Below are 17754 nucleotides of genomic sequence, written 5' to 3'. Positions count from 1 at the left end.
GTCACTTGTACAACATTGAGTACAATGGGCCAATAAGCACAAAATATGCCAATAAGGATGTTGATATATATCCAGTTGGTACTATTACTGAACACATCTAGATAGACAAATCTCATGTAGTGCATAAACAGTTAAGGTCTCTAGTTTTTGCGCTATTCTTTTTATTTTTCTCCATATATAGGGTGGGTCCGCAGATGCACCATCAAGTCGTCTAGGCAGCCTCGCCGCCGCGGCTGAATGAGGGAAATCACAGAGCATTGCCAGAGTCTGGTTGTAGTTTCGGCAAGACGGGGGGATGCAACTCTCCGTTGTACCGGACTGGCTTACTCCCTTTCTCTTCTCGGTTCCGGGCTCGGATGGGTCTCGCGAGAGGCAGCCATAGCGTCTTGACTGAGCTATGCCCATATGGTCTGGGCCAGTGCTCGGTGCCCACTGCCGCCCAGCGGAGTGGTGCTGGCGCTGAGGCAGGCCCAGGTAATAACATATTATTGCAGTGTATTTGGTGCACATCTGTTTTGTGTGGCAGCCCATGGACCAGATCTCAAAGCTGTCTATCAACTATGGGTGAGTCTCAAACTGACTGAGTCTGAGTTTAAGAAAATGTTCTATCACGTTTCCGCTGAATCCGCGCGGCGCCTACACATAGAAACAAGCGCATACCTGTGTACAGTTTCGATGTAAATAGGCGGTAGGCAAAGATATGGCACAAACACAAGCTACCGATAAAATATATTGTATTAAATAGTTCGATCAAAAGGTCTAAAGAGCGAGCAAATCTAGCGCACGTTCGTGAGAATATTTCAAGTTTTTGCTTTAGAAACGAGTGCAGAACGCGGAACGATAGCGGTGAAGCAGACAGCTCGCATTTATTTGGTTAAAACATTTCGATTCGGTTCTTGTCTGTTGTAGTTGGCTGCCAACTGAAAAGGGAAAGAAAGAAGCTTATCAGGTATAGACTGCCTATAGATGAAATCTACAATCATATCCGAAAGTATAATATTAGTAATGATTGATTACTTGTTTACTTAGGAACATACTCTTGACAATAAGTAGTTACAACCCTTAACTTATGTTGAAAATAGCTAATTATAATTACTTTTAATTCAGGGTGAAGTTAAGCGGGATAAAGTCGATAGCTACTATTAATATAGTTCAGTATCGAACCGTTAAACTAATCGAGTACAAACCATGGACTGGCAAGGCAAAATTCTACATTTGGAACCTGTCATTCATCGTTGACTCATGGCTTAAGTATGCAGACTTCTGCCTAGACGCTTATACTTTGGTTCTGTAATGGAGTCCAGTCAACCGCCCAAATTTCGAAAACCGTTGACAGCTGGTCATTAGTGCAACTGAAACTTGAAACGCTTGAGAGAAATAGTCCACCTAAATGGTCACATATGATTAAATCAGCGTAAATCATGTTAGCATTATGTTGCGAAATTTGGCTGAAGTGTTTTAATTAAAGTTGCAAACTTAATAGTGAAACACAAAATATGACAAAAATCATTAAAAAGAACGAAACAAATAGTTACTACTGCTTGTTCTACTCGTACGTACGATATGTAGCTAAGCACATGGCGTTCCCGATAATTTCGAATTTAGATCAATGTCGAACTCACACGTTCCTTGAGTATAAATAGCACATGTCAATTATCTAGATATTCGTAGCAATTACGCCTTTAGTAACCTACGAACAAACGATTCGCCCATGTAGTTAAGAGGAGTTCCCGTTGTCGGTCGCTTGCCACTGTTTTACAGGGCACTGTGTAACAGGGCATTTATTTGTATTGTAAGCGTGATTATATTTGATTGTAACCTTTCGGGTTGAAATACGTTCATACGTAAAAAATGTAGCTTGCACTTTACGACAGAGTGAATGGCGTCTGAGGCAGGGGCCTACAGTTTCTGGGTCGCAAATACAGGAGAGGGCCGTACTTTGAACTTTGAGCAAGTAGATCTATTTTTTGACATTCAGGTCTTGGCATCAGCTTCCGCCGCTAGTAAGCAGCTTTAATGGTTACACTAGTTGCAAATATTGCCATACGCTCCCGTTTCGTAGAGTGTGATGATGGTGTAAAATCAAACTATCTACATTTTCGTCCTAATCTAGTTTTTAGCTGATCGCGTGCCAAAACAGACGCTTCAAAGTAAGGGATTCAAATTCCTTGGATAAACACTGGGCTCGCATGAGAAGATATTTTGGAAAGTTAATGTCCCTATAGAGATGTCAAACCTGGTTTGTCGACGTTACGAGTGCCTGGTTCTGCTCTGATACCAACCGAAATGAAACGCTGTATAGCAGAATTATCCTTCTATTGCGCGTATTTTATAAGTTTGTACTTTTGTAGTAAGTGAACGTTAGTCTTTACTTTTTGGCAGGTGAAAACCTAAGCACGAAATTCGTTTGATCTCAAAACCACAAACGGGACGACAGTCATAAAATACTGAATTGTGATTGCACCAATATGTGATTCGGTTTCTGATGAAAATATGAAACGTTACGAGTCATATAGATACTCCAGACTTCAAGGAATGGTATCGAAGTAGTTCTGCTGGGCATCTCCAGGACACTTAGAAATATCGCCAGCTTCGCATATTTCTTAAGCTGTTGACCTTAACGTATGTTTGTTACAAGTTGACAAGTGAGTGGTTTTAGGATAAATGTTTTTAGCGTCGCGTCCGGTATTTACGTCGTGGTTAAAATGGTAGGCACCAGCACCAGATGAAGTTTGTCTGCGCTTCAATTTTAAATTCAGACCTCATGTCGTCTTACAACGTCGCTGCTAAACACCATCTCGGAGACATTTCGTTCTTTGTGTCTTTAATTATTAAAAATACTAACGCTAATAGTAATAGATCATTGTTATACTAAGTCATTATATAGTTCCTTTTGAGAGTTCTAAATAAATATTATGATATCACTTCTATAGTTTTCATTTCTTTTTGTGTTTCTTCCTTTAAGCAGTGCGTCTTGTTGTCTGTTTCAGCTTTTCATTATCTCTATAAATCTAAAATACAGAATCTACTATCTCTATAAATTCAACCTGAATTTGACCCGCAAGCTGGGAACATGAATCGTTTCGCTAGCTCTATTCATTACCTACATATATTTAGTTCGCGGTACGAGTGATTAAGTTGCAGACTGGATAATGCTGTTGAGGAAAAATGGCAGCACAAGGTCATTCTTAATGGCCAGTGAGCTTATAGACTATCAGCATCTTTGAGTCCACTATATCGAGTTGATCGAGCGGTAGTATAGTATTGGGATGTGTTTATACGCATGCGCGGATTCGCAGTCGATAAACACTGGATGAGCCGGGAAAAAGTATGATTTGGAGGAAATGCTTACGAAGTTAATGGCGTGGGTAACCGTGACTGACGAAGCCTGCATTGTTTAGAGCATCAGCGCTAGTCAGTTTACTCTATATTTTGTTTCATGAACACATCGTTAATATCATCGTAAAGTTTCGCACCCATGTAGTATTTTTTGTTCTTATACACGCCTATAAATCTACACATTTTCCAACGAAAAAACAACTGCTAACGAAACCATTCGGTCGCACATCTTCTTTCCTTAGACGTCTTGGTACACATCAAAATGGGCCAAGCAGGGACAGCAAGAACTTCTTATGACAGTCACACTTGAAGCTGACTCTGATTTATTGTCGGTGAAAGTGCGAACCGTTTATTAGCTGTTTTAAGAACGAAAAATCAACGTCTTGGTTTTCTTGTACTCAGATATATGATGGCCTCTAACAAGCGCTAGAATAGAAAGAAGAATACTATAATAAGTTTATTCTTTTAGCGACCTTTATAGTAAGTCCACGAGAAATACACGCGCAACGGCAGTTTTTGACTCTGACGGGATTTAAGAGAACGATCTTGGTTTAATCTTTCTCTAAAAAATAAGCGGATTAAATGTACCTTCGGGACCGAGATCAACAACTGCAGTATTCTGACAGATTATCAAAAAATACAACTACAAACGAAATATTGTTAGGAAGTAAATCAACTGTTATATAGGAAGCTAAAAGGATATTGACTGTATAAAGCCTATTGCCTTCTGCTTGCGTGGCCGAAAACTGTTTTACCATAATATAACGCAGAAGCCAGACCGTGCAGCTTCTGGTATACTGGACATGAGCCTTTAGTTACCGAAATATACATTTTTAGATCAATAAAACAAGTGACATTAGAGGTAAGAAATATCTCTGTCAGGCCAAGCTCTATTGGGAAATGGCAAAGTAGATAGACGAATGAAAAGCGACAAATAATCTCACGAAAGTCAAACGGCAAACCTGGCCTCTATACGGTTACGATTTAAAAACGAAAATATCTCAAAATATAGTATATACTGTAACTATTATAGGTTCGATTGCTTAGATTTGTATATACGATTTTAAGAAAATTCGTGGACATGCTATGTACAACACCAGTAAACTTGAATATTATATAGAACAGGATGACATGTATAACGTGGAAAAGATCGCTTCAAATAATATGCAGATGCAAGGATATATTTCATTAGCGCATCGGGAAATTACTAAACAAGATCCGATTTTCTTGTACTTATCTATTGGACGTTTTCCTTTTCTTTCTTCATTTGATGGACGAGCAATTATTAAAGAAAGCAATTCATGTGCGCAAAACACACATACAGCATACTACAGTAAAAAATAGAGTCAAACTAAGCTTTCCTTACCGCAGTTGGTTAACGCTTGTGTCCCGTAACTGTTGCCCTCGGGGCATGATGCGGAATCGCCGCTTGCATAATTTTTTTCTGTGAATGATCCCATACTGTTTGGATCTTTAATGTCGTCTCAATAGAAATGACTTACCTAATCTGAGAATATTATCTATGGAAACAAACATATCTTTCGAAGAAAGTAACACAGTACACTACGTTTGTGTATCCAAATAATGATATGCAATTTAGAGCTTGCGGACAGCTGTTCACCATTAAGGAAAACTGACAAATAAGAGAAATGCTAGCCGTGACAAACATTTACATTAACTCGTCTGTTAATTAGAGTGATTAGTTACTCAGTTCAGGAGACGAAACAGACGCTAGACAATGATAGGGGCAAGTGACTCGATCGTCGGTCGTTTCGTAATGGTTACCCATATTGAAGGTCATGTAATAGCATCACGTACATAATCGTCTGCGATGCCATCAATCATAACTGGAAAAAACAACAGCACTGAGATAAAATAACATTATGTCACGTCAATAATACGCTTAGAACAGTAGAGTCACCGTCACATACGTCAAGCCTATTTACGCAGAAGAAAAATCGTTCAGAATATCTATGTGCAAGCAATCGGGCATAATTAAGAAATAGCATTTCATGGTGAATTTCAGAGAGAAATGATCCCAGCCTAAACTTTGTAATCCTTTAGTAGGCTTCAATATACATAGTATAGAAAGAGGAGAAAACGGTTATATTTCAGGGAGAAATGTAGCCGCGTCCTTCGTAGGTTTTTCGCATTTCGTGCAAATCGAGTCGGCAACGTGTGGCTCTGTCGTAGGGTGATCAGTCTCGCCCGCGTGATCGCTACTGGGTCCTAATTGAAAAGTACTATTTAGTATTCTTTAACCCAGAAAGTAGTGCAACTGTTTGCAAGATAACTTTTCTGCATCAACACCTAGATTGGTTAGCAGATGTCTACATATATAGGCTATTTATTGTGGTTCATTTGCAATGTCATTAAGCGGTCTTTGACCAATCGCAATGGTGTTTCTAAATGAGGCTCTACAGTGAACACTACTTTTGTTTGTGGCGCGATACAGATATGTGCTTTTCATAGTTTTATTTGTTGCTCTTTTACCATAGGGCGATTCGTCTGGGTATGGATCCGTCTCTATCGCGCACCCCTCCATGTTACTGCAACTGCCATTTGAGATGCCGACTGTTAGCGAAATAGGATATATTACATATTACTCCTATCAAGTTTGTGATGGACAAGGTCGCATTTTTTTGTTTTGCTTGCGCAAACAAAACTTGTAACGTTCCTTACTGTCAATCGACACCTTGTAATAGGCCTTCGTCTTAGCCGGGACAGGCTAAAGGCCAGCTGGTGTAACTTTACAGCGACTGACACACAACCAGATAGTATTATAAGTATAAACAATTTTTAAATAAGAAATATATTGCGGTTAGTTGTATAGGCGTTGCGTATATATAGGACTGCAAAGAAACATAGATTGCAATGCGTCTACAAGCACTGAAACAGCAAGGCTAATAAAAACAAGCATTACGTATGACTGGAGGCCGTCTGTGTGCCGCACAACATCATAGATATCACATATTAAATGTACTCATTATAGCACTTCATAATGGAGTCCACACAATTGATGAGCACTCGAACAAAAAAGGACATGAAGGAAGGATTATGTCAAGTTTCTGTCCTGGCTTGGCTGCAATTTGTCCATTCCGTCGTATCCGTGTGTTTTTGTCGGTGTAACCTTGTTGATCTTCTTTGGGTTGAACAGGGTTTCCACCGCAGGTACAGTGTTAGATGCTTAGATGCAGTAAATTTGAAAAGGCGCTACATTTGCTTTGTTTTTCTGAAATTTTTTCAATTTTGTCAATGGGAATAACGGTCTTCGAGTTGTACGCTATTTGTTCAATTTAGAAATCGGTGTTCCTTTATAACATGAAAGCCTGAGTCGTTAGTTGGGGGTATTGGTACTTTGTTTGGTAGTTCCTTATACTTTACTAGTACTTGTCTATTATAACCTTCTTCACACTTTACTACTTTATGGGTCTGCCTGACTTGAAAATGTCTTCCGGATCCTTTGATGTCTCCAAAAATTTCCGGCTCATTAGAATTATTATCACACGATCAGCAGTCATATTAATAGCTGTTTTTCAGCTCAATCATTCATATTCCGAACGAATCAGCATCGTTCCCTTTCATCGGCGTAAATTAGCCACTGAGTAAACTAATTGAAATCGCTAATATGTGCGACTCATCAAAAGAAGCCATTGACGGTTTTGAAGTACGTAGAAAGAGCCATACCAGAAAGCCTATTCGGCTTGCATTTCAGGCAAACGCCGGGAGATCCGTTGATTCGCTATTTTCTGAAAAATTATAACTTAAATAAATAATCAGAGCTATAAAAAAGTGATACGAGCTAATTTATGGTGTCACATCCGGAACAATTTTCTGTTCTGCCTAAATCAAACGTGATGAATGAAGATTCGACGGCAAGCGATCGTCGATTTCCTCTAGACGTTCCAATCCGAAAACTGAAGGCATTTTTCTGACTCGATATTGTTTGTGTCTCGTCCATTTACCGAAGGACGCTGGATTTTCTCTACGTGCCGACTTTGGGTTAGAAATAAGTATCTACTATCGCTGTTGCCGCCGTTATTTCATGGAACTCTCATGATAGTTCTCACGCGATGATTGGGAATATTATACGCCGCCAGGTAACATGAAAATAAGCCAAAGTAGACACATTTACTATATCTGTGTTACCAATTTCTCCGTAAATATAATCTGTAAGCATGCTTTTCGTCATTCTAATAACTTTTTAAAGCTATAGCTCACTCATTATTTGATGCGTTTTGTGTAACATGGGTCGCATAGAGTCTAAAAGATTTGGCATGAAGCAAATGGTCATTCTCTACAAGGCTGGTACGAAAAGTCATATAGTCAAGTTGAATCTAGCATCAATCGATCTTTATGTCGACCTAACGTCCTAGCTGGAAAGGGTTACCACAAATTTGTCGTTCTATAGCAAAAGTTATGAATTCTCGTTCGTTCTAATAACTACTGCATACTGAGTCCTCTATAGGTTCACAACGACAACGACGGCGATGACAGTTAGCTCTGGATTAGTTAACCCTTTCGCGATTCTGCTGCCGTCACACTTCTGGTAAGGACCATTCATCTCGGGGAAAGATATATCTGTGAACAAGCCGATGAGAGTTCTGAACGCTTCAGAGACTGCGACATCGAGGAGAGCATTGTGAAGGAGATGGAAATCGAGGGCAACGATGAGCGTCATTGCCAAATTAACAAAAAGGAGGTTTCACTCCCATCGGTTCAACACAACTCTAATAAACTGGTATAAATGTATTTAATGTCGCCTATCTCGTTTCACCTTCCTCACCGTAAGCATTATGACATTTTAAGCGTAATCATTTCTGTCGTCGTTTGTTTACTGTTGCGGGCACTGCGTATTTTCACCTTTTTTTTTGCCCTCCTTATCACCCATAGATATGCCTTTGCTGGCAGGTATCACTGCTTCGAATACTGTTATGTAGACCGACACACTACTACAAGTACGACAAAAGCTCGTTGTCATCAGGGTTATCTTTTCTCTGTGTGTTTATGCCAGTTCGCCGTTCTTCTATGCTAATCTTAACGTGTGTAAGGCTGTGTGCTCGTTTGTGAGCGTTTGTCTGTATCTCTTGGTATGTTTGTATGACGTGACGGAGGAATGTATGGCAAAGGCAGCTAATCGGCCCACGGGGGCCTCTGATGCTAAAGGAACAAACGACATAGAAGCTCAACCGACTGCGCGACAACTATGAGAGGTATCTGCGCGATTTCTGTGCGATATGCCGAAAAAAACGTTCAGCCAAGAACGCACGCAGGCTCGTTGGGTGGCTAGACGAGTTGTTGTCTGCCAGAGCAACAACGAGACTAACGCACGACGACGTGTGGTGTTTTTGTCGTCGCTGTCGTCGTTCTAATTGCTGTTGTTAATTCTGCCGGCCGCTCTAGGGCTAGCAACTGGCTTTTAGATAGCTGCAGAAACAGAATCAAGACAAGAGGACTTCGATAGAAGCGCAACATTGGTGAACTCCTGCTACTTCTTTTCCTTGAGTTGTTGTGTGTTAGTACCGGCTTCTACACCGGTGGCCTCTTCACTGTCAACGGAAACGATTTCTCATCATATCTTTCTCTGCTACGGTTGTCGATGAATCCGTTTGGGGAAACGTACTGTTGGCTTTTTTAAATTGATTGAAATGAAAAAAATTCGCTCATAGTTATAGTAATGTACAGTGCTGCAGTCGCGTTCGGGTGCTGTTCGCCGTAGATTGCAAGGACTTACGTTTGACAGTCATAGTTGGGTCTACTTTCCGGTGGTCGAATTCGCTAGCAGAAGGTCATCGAAACCATACGCTCTACACATATACGCTTATTTAAAACCTAGTTGTTATCATAATATGTAGTCAAGATTAGGAGACATCGGCAGTAAGTTCGCGGAGCTTTTATTTCTCTGAAAATTGAGGCAGGATAAAAGTGGCAAACAGTTGGGTATAGACAGCTGAGGATATAATGGTGTTCCATAGTGCTGGTCTAATTGATCACCTCTGAAATGGGTAATATCAATGACGGCAAATGATATTAGATTGTATATTAATCTATAATAAGTTCTCCATTACTGACTAACTTAATTAGACATAATCACTTGAATATGTTTAGTTTATGCAATGGAATAATGGACACAATTATTCCTCATTATCGGTACCATACTTCGTTGCGACGAGGTTTCCAACAACACGTGTGATGCTAGTGTTTATTACGGAGATCGTCCTAAAGGCAATCGTTTCATGAAGGCAACTGCCACTACAGGGTCGTGGGGTCACGAGTGCATCTTGGCAATCTAGCCTAAGGGTAGGCATTACTTAACATTCTGCCATTCTGATACTCGCCAGAATACGCAGTTCATTCAGGTCATAGCAGTATGGTGTCATATAGAGTACGAGAAAACGTCGCACGTTACAGCATAAGACAGTACAGGTCCTTTGGTATATATTACAGCTTCTACCAAGTAGAGTTCAGCATGGTTTTGACACCGATGAAACACGGCAAAGAAGAACGCACAGTTTTAATAAGGTCAATTTCTAGCGTCGCGTCTAGCCCTGGTACTATGCGACACTGTCGTAGTCGGTCATTAGGCTAGATAGCTAAATAGATTTACTAAGATTCTAGACTTTATTGACGAGAAGTGCTAACTCAGATGGAGTGATGAACGATCGAAACGAAAGATCCTTAATTAACTCAAATTATCGATATAGGAGCCTGGACTGACATCGACAAAGTTCTGCTCAAAGACCAAAAAGCTATTTCAACCTTTTTAGTTATTTAACAATGTCGGAAAAAGGATAGAGTCAAAGGTTAGAGAAAAAAGGTTGTACTTCTTATTAGAAAGCTTTTGGTGTGCCGGTACATTTGTACGACGAACATGGCGCCGCTATCAGCCGGACACAATGATTTCACTAGTCGTTGGCGTCTCTTGTAAAAGTGAGCCACTTCTACCAAAATCAACATTACTAATATCTATCATTTAGCACTAGGAGCTATTTATCCTATTTTTTGGTGTAGCATCAAAGATTCGTGCCCGTTAGGAGTGTAAACAGGGTGTCTCTTGCTGGATTTACGTAACAGACCTAGAAAACGGTTAGGCTGCTACAAGAAGCTATTAGCCTTAACAGTAATTTCTTGCTTTCCTTAATTCTCGATTTTTTATTTTTCTAGTTATTAACATGTGGTAATAATTTTTGTAAACGTTAAAGTAGGGAGCGACGTGGCAGTATGCCCGTTAGCTACAGTCACTACGACAACCCAGTCAGAGAAATACGCAGCAACCGTTATAGACACGCCGTCCCCTAAGAACTAAACATTACCGGTAAGAACGACAAAAGCTTTGATTTTAAGCTGTAAGAATATGAAAAAAATCGAAAAAAAAAATGCATAATATGTACTCTTTTCCGGCCGGGCGAATGAATGAGTGGAACCCAATCATCTTGGAACACATGTAGAAAACATTATCATATATTTCTATGTTCTTCCCAAAATTGAAGCTGAATTCCATGATACAGCACTCTACGAGCTACGATTGTAAGCAGAACATATGAGCCGAATTTGGGTCCGTAGCTCGTATAGCTACATCCAATTAATTCATATAAATATAATTAACGATTAGGATCAGCTGACACTTAGGGCAACGTGAACAAGTGTGGTTTTTACGGCACGTGATCGCTGAGGCGATGCAAATTATACGCGCGTCTATCCGTAATATTAATGCCGCACGTCTTTCAGCACGAGTAAATAGCAGTTACGTAACATAGACCTACACTAACAAAAAGGATCTTTTCTCCTGTTTAGCCTGCAGCGTCACACGAGGCGTTGCGGAACTGAAATAATGCGTATCCTAGTCCTAGTATAGTATCCTAGTACTCGTCACCTGAGGTATCCTAGAGATCACGCTAGCACATGTTTTTACATCTAATGTAACTGTAATTTTTAATGCTGAACATCAAGTATATTTCTTAAGTTTAAGTTCTATTAACTAATTTATAGGATATCTATCCAAAATTAATCTCGGTTTTCTTTTCTAATAAAATCTCCCTCGTTATAAATATGTTAATGAAGCCCGAGTCTGTCACTACCGCTGGCACCTGCGGATATGTGACAAATTCCAAGTTAGACGGCTTCAAAGATAATCATTTTCAGTACCCCACAGTAGCCAAGTGCCATGCGCCGCGGTCATAAGGGCAGAACTAGAACAAACTATTAGTATTGTTGATAATCCAGGACTGTTACTATCCTAGCGATGTCATCTCTGACCGAAACGAATCGACCCCCCGATCGCTTCCATATCTGTTATCATTACGTTACGGGGCGATTCGTGTCCATATATTCACCTTCGTGTACGGACAAGCAAAAACTACACAATGAGAGGCTCTTCTAGTTTACTCGATGCTCGCCTATTGGTATTGTAGCAGTGTCTTAAGCGCGCTTCGTCATGAGAGTACAAAATATCGCTTCTAATATCACCAATCAGAATGCACGTGTAACACGAACGGTTAGACCTCGCGCGATACCGTAGGCAGTAATAAGCGTTTAGATAGATACATATATATATATATATATATATAGACGTATTTGTCAGCAGCAACCTGTTGATTCAGCGAAGTTCAGTAACATTCCCATTTAGGTAGACAGTGAGATTTTGCTTCGTTCTGTTTCTGGTTTAGTGCTTACTTAATGACTACCGTATCGGTGGTTCTGCTATTGGACCCAAGGTATCTGTCAATAGTGTACGAACTTAGTTTATATATATATACATCTATTTAATAACTCCTGGTATACAATACCGTGGTGTTACTCAAGCGGCACTGCGGTGACCAACTATAGTTCTTTATGTGGTAATGGCGATCGACCTACGAAGTGCCGAGGTAAACGAACCGCGATCAGCAACGCAATCGACAGTTACAACCACATACTAATGTATAGCCAGCTCGGCTATTAGACGACGACCGAGATAGGCTTCCAATTGTGGCGCCATATTGCCAGACGCCCCAAAACCTTACGAAGATTTAATTAAAACCTGTGTTTGGTATCTGAAAAACTTGATGACTACCGTCATCAAAAAGAATAGGATTCTTAGATAGGACAAAGTGTTCAGAAATTTAATGAAAATGATGTATAGTTGTCGTTCGGCTCTGGTTTGATCCGAAAGTAGAATTCGTTGAAGTTTTGGATTTCGGCCGTGTGCTAATATAGTGAGGACAGTTTCGTAGTCGTGCGTAGCTTATCTCGCGAAGCGGATGGAGATAATACGGGCACTACTAGAAATGCAATAGTTTAATAATAGATGTCGTACGAATAGAAAGAAGCCTTGTCGAGCTGGCAGAAAGCCAACGAGAAGCTTTAAAGGCAACAAAGAAATCCGGTGGTTGGGGCGTACTGACGAGCTTCCTTGCCAAACCTTGGAGTATTTTAGCGAAAGGTAAAGTAGGACTGGTCCTGTCGTGCCAATGTACCAGTAACAGGCACGTATATACATTTCGAATAGGTCACATTATTTCTACCAAAAAGACACCGTTCATTTTCGTTAGTGATCGGTCCAAATTTGGAATGGACCTCAGTTCTTCAAATTGGTTAGAGTGTTCTGTCTCTCGAAGGTTATTTTTTGAGCTTTCCAACTGGTTGGCTTATAGGCTCAAAAATATTACCTGTGTGGGCTTAAGCAGCTTTGCGTCAGGATAGATAAACAGCTGATAAACAGGAAAGGCGGCAAGCTTGTGTTACTTGCTCTGTTTCGTCAATGGATGAACTCGACTTGGCATGAAAAGAAGCCGCTTACACGTCGATTTAATAAATGCTTAATTACCCAACAGGCCATGCGGTGAGGCTCTATGGATGACTTATGGCTTATACCGAAATGTGAGGGAAACAGCTCGCCATAATATCGAAAATTGCGGGTTTTTCTACAGCTTAAACCTCCATCATTTCCGCACTTTGCCCTAGTGAGGCAGGTACCGGACACAATTCGTGAATCCAAAACGATACCTGATTGACGATTGTTGGTGATACGAGCGTGTTTACCGAGACTGAATTATCAGTAGATATATTGTTACCAATTCGATAATTAAAATACTTGAGAGACGAAAATCGACACTGGCATGTTTGGAGCACTGTGTTCTATAGGTAACTAACAAAGTTCAGTCGGCAAAAACAGCAATTGAGAACTACGTTTTTGGTACATGGACGATTGGCTAAATACTGTAAACGTATTGCTTCAGCAGGCGCGAGGCATTGTCATTCTAACCTCAGAGTATTAGTATTACGAGTGGCTATTGCCCTACAGTCTATAGGCAGGCACTTGCTTATATCGCTATATTTCGAACTGCACTAAGGGAGCGTTGGTTATTCAATAGATAAGAATTATTTCTTATGCAAAGGAGTTTGTTGATTTTGTTAGCTATAAATAATACATGTCGTGATTTGAAGCTCGCCCGACATCGTAAGGCCGTACAAAAATAGCCGAACGTCGAGTAGGCCTCATCGCCTATCCGCACAAAGGCTAGATTTACGAAAAAAAGAGTCGGGGTCATTACAAGCGTCGCAGGTCAAGTAGTCGGCCATTGTGGCTTGGTTGTCTTCTACAGCTTAAAAGCTTCAGTCTCGAAAGTTTTACTTGATCAGCTATTGACGTATCTGGCGGAACCGTGCGATTCGTACGTTTTTGGCACTCCGTATCGGGAGTGGTTAGTATTGGCAATCGTTTTAATATGCCACTAGAAGTTAGTATTTTAATGGATGTATAGATTCAAGAGTGACAATATGGTATTGCTATAATTAATATTTTCTGTAAGACACACATCGTGGGAGCGAATTGGCGGCGTTCTCGTTTACAGGCGGCAGCAGTAGCAGACGAATAAGAAGTCCGGACCGCAATGACAGTTAGCTATGATGATAGTAATAATTTTTCTAGGGTAGATTAACATCTATTGGCGTGCAGGTCTTTCTTGACGAACAGCGCTAACTGCGTCTGCTGCTGAATAGCTCGATAAACTCGAATCTGCCGCGATACGTTCTTAGCGAGCCTAATATTCTGCCACTTCTGTTGTACCCATGACGTAACCGAAAAGTGTTTACTGAAACCCATGTTCCGAAGCTGAGTCAATACGAGATGATTGCGAAAGTTATATTGCTTTATGAGATACTCTTATCTTACTTGTAGAAATAAACTATTCCTTTATGTGGCATTTATTGAGCTGGAGTATTTTTCTTTAATGAGTCAAATAGCACAGTCTTGATTGTCGTTACGCACCAGGATAAACTGAAACGTCTATGAGCATTGATACAATTAGTTGGTACCTCGATGGGGCGCCTTTAATCCTAAGATATCGTAAAAGGAAGCCTGGATAAATAGCGATTAGAGAGAGGCCGAATTTTCTACGGCCTTTTGTCTTGAAGACTTGAGACAACATACAATAGTCATTGTTTACGACGAATATTTGAAATAGCCCAATTAATCGGATGAGGAAAGCGTCTCGTGTACTTTAGTTCATCAAAATGCCCGTCGCCGGCTCTAGTAGCGATTGCAAGCGTCTCAAACTTGGTATCTAACTAGAAATATTGAACAATTTGTCTTCGTTGTTTTACTTTTAAGCAACAGCCACCGAATAAATGAATATCATAGCGAGCCACGCTGACTCGTTTGTTGTAGTTTTCCTGAAAAGGGGGTGGTCAAATAAATTTATGACGGGCAATTTACTATATTAGTTCGTTGTTATGCTAGAGGAGGACATTCTGTCCGCGCGAACGGAAGTTCAGATAGTGACTAGAACCTTACCACACGACTGTGATAGCAAAGTATGCAAGATAGCTTCGACTCGTTGTTAGAAAAATTGGGATTGACTATCATTTACCGCAGAACTAAAATCGATCCCTCAATAGAGATCTTCGTACAAACACCGTGAAACGACAATCGGGCCAATGAGACAGAACTGTTTCACGTTTAAAGTATTATAGACTATGCAGAATATATTATCAGCCTCTGATAATTACGCTGGTGGTTAGTCCATCGGTCTTCTTGGAAGCTTTTTTTACCGAAGGTTATTAATAAATCAGTCATAAAATTGCATTCTTCCCTTTCTTGAACTTGTATACAGAATTGAACTTATGTGAAACTTACTTTGCACTTGTATACCAGGCTGTATACGTTAGTGCTTTCATCTCGATGCTCATAAACTAGCTCGCGAAATCTGAGGCGCCTTAAATAGTTAACGGCAAAAAAAATTGATCCTAAATTGCGGCTCTTCAAAGACGCTCAATCGTTTGTGTATTAGAGTAAATAATGGCTGACCGTTTTTGCGGTCCAGCTGCAAGTTTAGCAGCGCGAACAATTATGCTTTCGTCATCGGAATATTTTATAGCCGATATACGATAAAACACAGAATTATCCCAGACATTTTTATATACACTAATAGGTGAAACACATCTATAAACGTTCGCTTAGTAGTAGAAGTATAGTACTAAATTATATTAGATCGGTAGATATATTAGATTTTTTTCCAAAGACTAGCAAAGTTCAGTCTTCACATGACCAACTAGGGTGTGTTAGTTCAGTCTAGGTCATTCATGGCTATCAACGTTAGGTTTAGGTGTTTAAATTAGCTTGACATAAACTTTTATAGGCCAATAAACTTACTTTTCAGTTTATCCTTTCATCTTATTTTACGCTTACAGAGCTATATTGCAGATTTGTCAATGAATGATATGCGTCCTGTGCAATAACTCGTTTCGAGGAAACGTTACGAAAATTGCAGGATCAATTTACCGACTGTCTACAATAGGCAACGCCATTTAAAGCGCAGTCATAAAAAGTAGGCTACAGGCGGTATTTGTAAAAATTACGGTGCTATAGATCGGATTAAATTCAATGTTTCTAGAGTTTTACGTCGGGTACTTGATCCGTCCGGCCTTGCTTCGAACGGTTCGCTCCGAAATGAAGTGGGTCCTTAAGTTAAGTAGGCAAACATGCAGCCCGCTGCATTATCACGGAAACTTCGAAATCAAATTGCACACAATGATGTGTAGTTTGTGTGTTGACACAGAGATAGCCAAAACCATTTCGATAGGCATCAGTCAGAGTGGCCCGTACATGATAATGGGTGCAGAAGCGAACGCAATGTATAGATGCAGACATGCTTACCAACAGATAAAGTTTACTAGAGGCTGTTTTATCGAAGCCAGCGCATAGTACCAGGCCGTGAGGATATCATTCACTTCAGAGTTGCGTTTTGATGAAGACAGCGTGACTTCTCAACGTAACGTTATGTCAGTGCCCTTTCCTCGTATCGGTTTTTTGCAGAAACATTGTACTGTGCGTCGACTAGCATCACGGATACCGAACTATAATCGGTTTCAATCCAACTGTTCTGTTCTATCCTTTCGTTTTCTACCTGAAAAATAATCGCAAAGTTGAAAGCGGTTAAGGTCTATACAACTCGTTCTTAACTTAGCTCTGATTCTGGTGGATGTCAATGCCGCATAATAGTATTCGTTCTATCAGCAAAGTTCTCATTTGTTACCACAGTTCTGACATGCAAGACTAGCAGTAACCCGTAGCGCTAACGACAACCTCAAGGCAACACGATCTTGCGTCCACGTGTCCAAATACAGACAGCACATGGAAACCCCTATAAAAGAATCATCTTCTTGTTTGCATGGAGAAAAATACCAGTGAATCTACATAGGGCCTAAGAAGAGAGTGAAATCAGATCCGTTCTGTCTTTAATGCTCTTGGTGATACTTTGCTCTTCAGTGAGTTAACCCGCTGTGACAGACTATCATTGCCATAAGCCTCAAGCATTTCCCCTTCCATCTATTTTGTAATTTTTCTTTTTTTTTTCTATTATTTTTTCATTTTAGTTGGCTGGCTGGCTGAAATAGCTACCAACAGCAGCAGCAGCAGTCAATTGCGTTATCCGACGCCGACGATGGCGGACAAAGAATATTAATTCTGCAACTTCGCCAATCGAGTACTCGAGCGTAATAAATCAATGCATCACTATCTATTTTTTTTTCATTTTGCCACGCTTGTGATTACTACTACTATTATTATAGTGTAGCCATTGCTGTTCTATTGTAGCCGATGGCGGACAAAGAATATTAATGTACGTGTCGTTATGCTGGCTTGCCTCTCATTTTTCAGTTCAAACCTGATATTGGCCTAAGATCAGACGTCGTTTTGTATCTGGCCTAATTTGTGATGTAATATGACGTAGCAGAACTTACCGACGAGGTTTTAAAAATTCAATCTATTGAAACAGGCATATATCGTTATCCGGGCTCGTTTTAGATCAACAGCTATAGAAAGGATCGAGCTATCGAACCGAATAGAATAACGAACGCTGTGAGCGGAAACCTACATACAACTCTCCATTGTATCGCCATTTGTCTTGCTTGTGAGTCGTTTTTTACAACAATACG

The 17754-nt window shown here is 40.3% G+C and overlaps 1 protein-coding gene and 1 long non-coding RNA gene across 14 annotated transcripts in view; one reads left to right on the top strand and one right to left on the bottom strand.

Moving 5' to 3' along the window:
• The first annotated feature begins 284 nt into the window (after positions 1-284).
• The window catches only part of raw (NDT-like domain-containing protein raw), a 70781-nt gene continuing 53311 nt past the window's right edge, over positions 285-17754 (top strand). The window contains exon 1 of one of the 2 annotated variants that reach the window (XM_022788006.2): positions 285-564. In XM_022788006.2, coding sequence (XP_022643741.1) covers positions 530-564 — 35 coding nt within the window. In that variant the 5' untranslated portion in view covers positions 285-529. The remainder of the gene's footprint in view (positions 565-17754) is intronic. The other variant, XM_022788007.2, reaches the window with a different exon arrangement.
• LOC111243015 (uncharacterized) overlaps positions 5479-17754 on the bottom strand; it is a 59296-nt gene continuing 47020 nt past the window's right edge. For 10 of the 12 annotated variants that reach the window (XR_015319116.1, XR_015319114.1, XR_015319109.1 and 7 more), the window contains one exon: positions 5479-16724. This is a non-coding gene — a long non-coding RNA (uncharacterized LOC111243015). Of the gene's footprint in view, positions 16725-17559; positions 17726-17754 lie in introns of those variants that run through there. The other 2 variants (XR_015319111.1, XR_015319117.1) reach the window with 2 other exon arrangements.

This window comes from Varroa destructor, unplaced genomic scaffold, assembly GCF_002443255.2.
Source record: "Varroa destructor unplaced genomic scaffold, Vdes_3.0 BEIS01000001.1, whole genome shotgun sequence".
In the NCBI taxonomy this organism is placed as follows: Eukaryota; Metazoa; Arthropoda; class Arachnida; order Mesostigmata; family Varroidae; genus Varroa; species Varroa destructor.
This window is presented reverse-complemented; position numbering and strand designations above follow the sequence as displayed.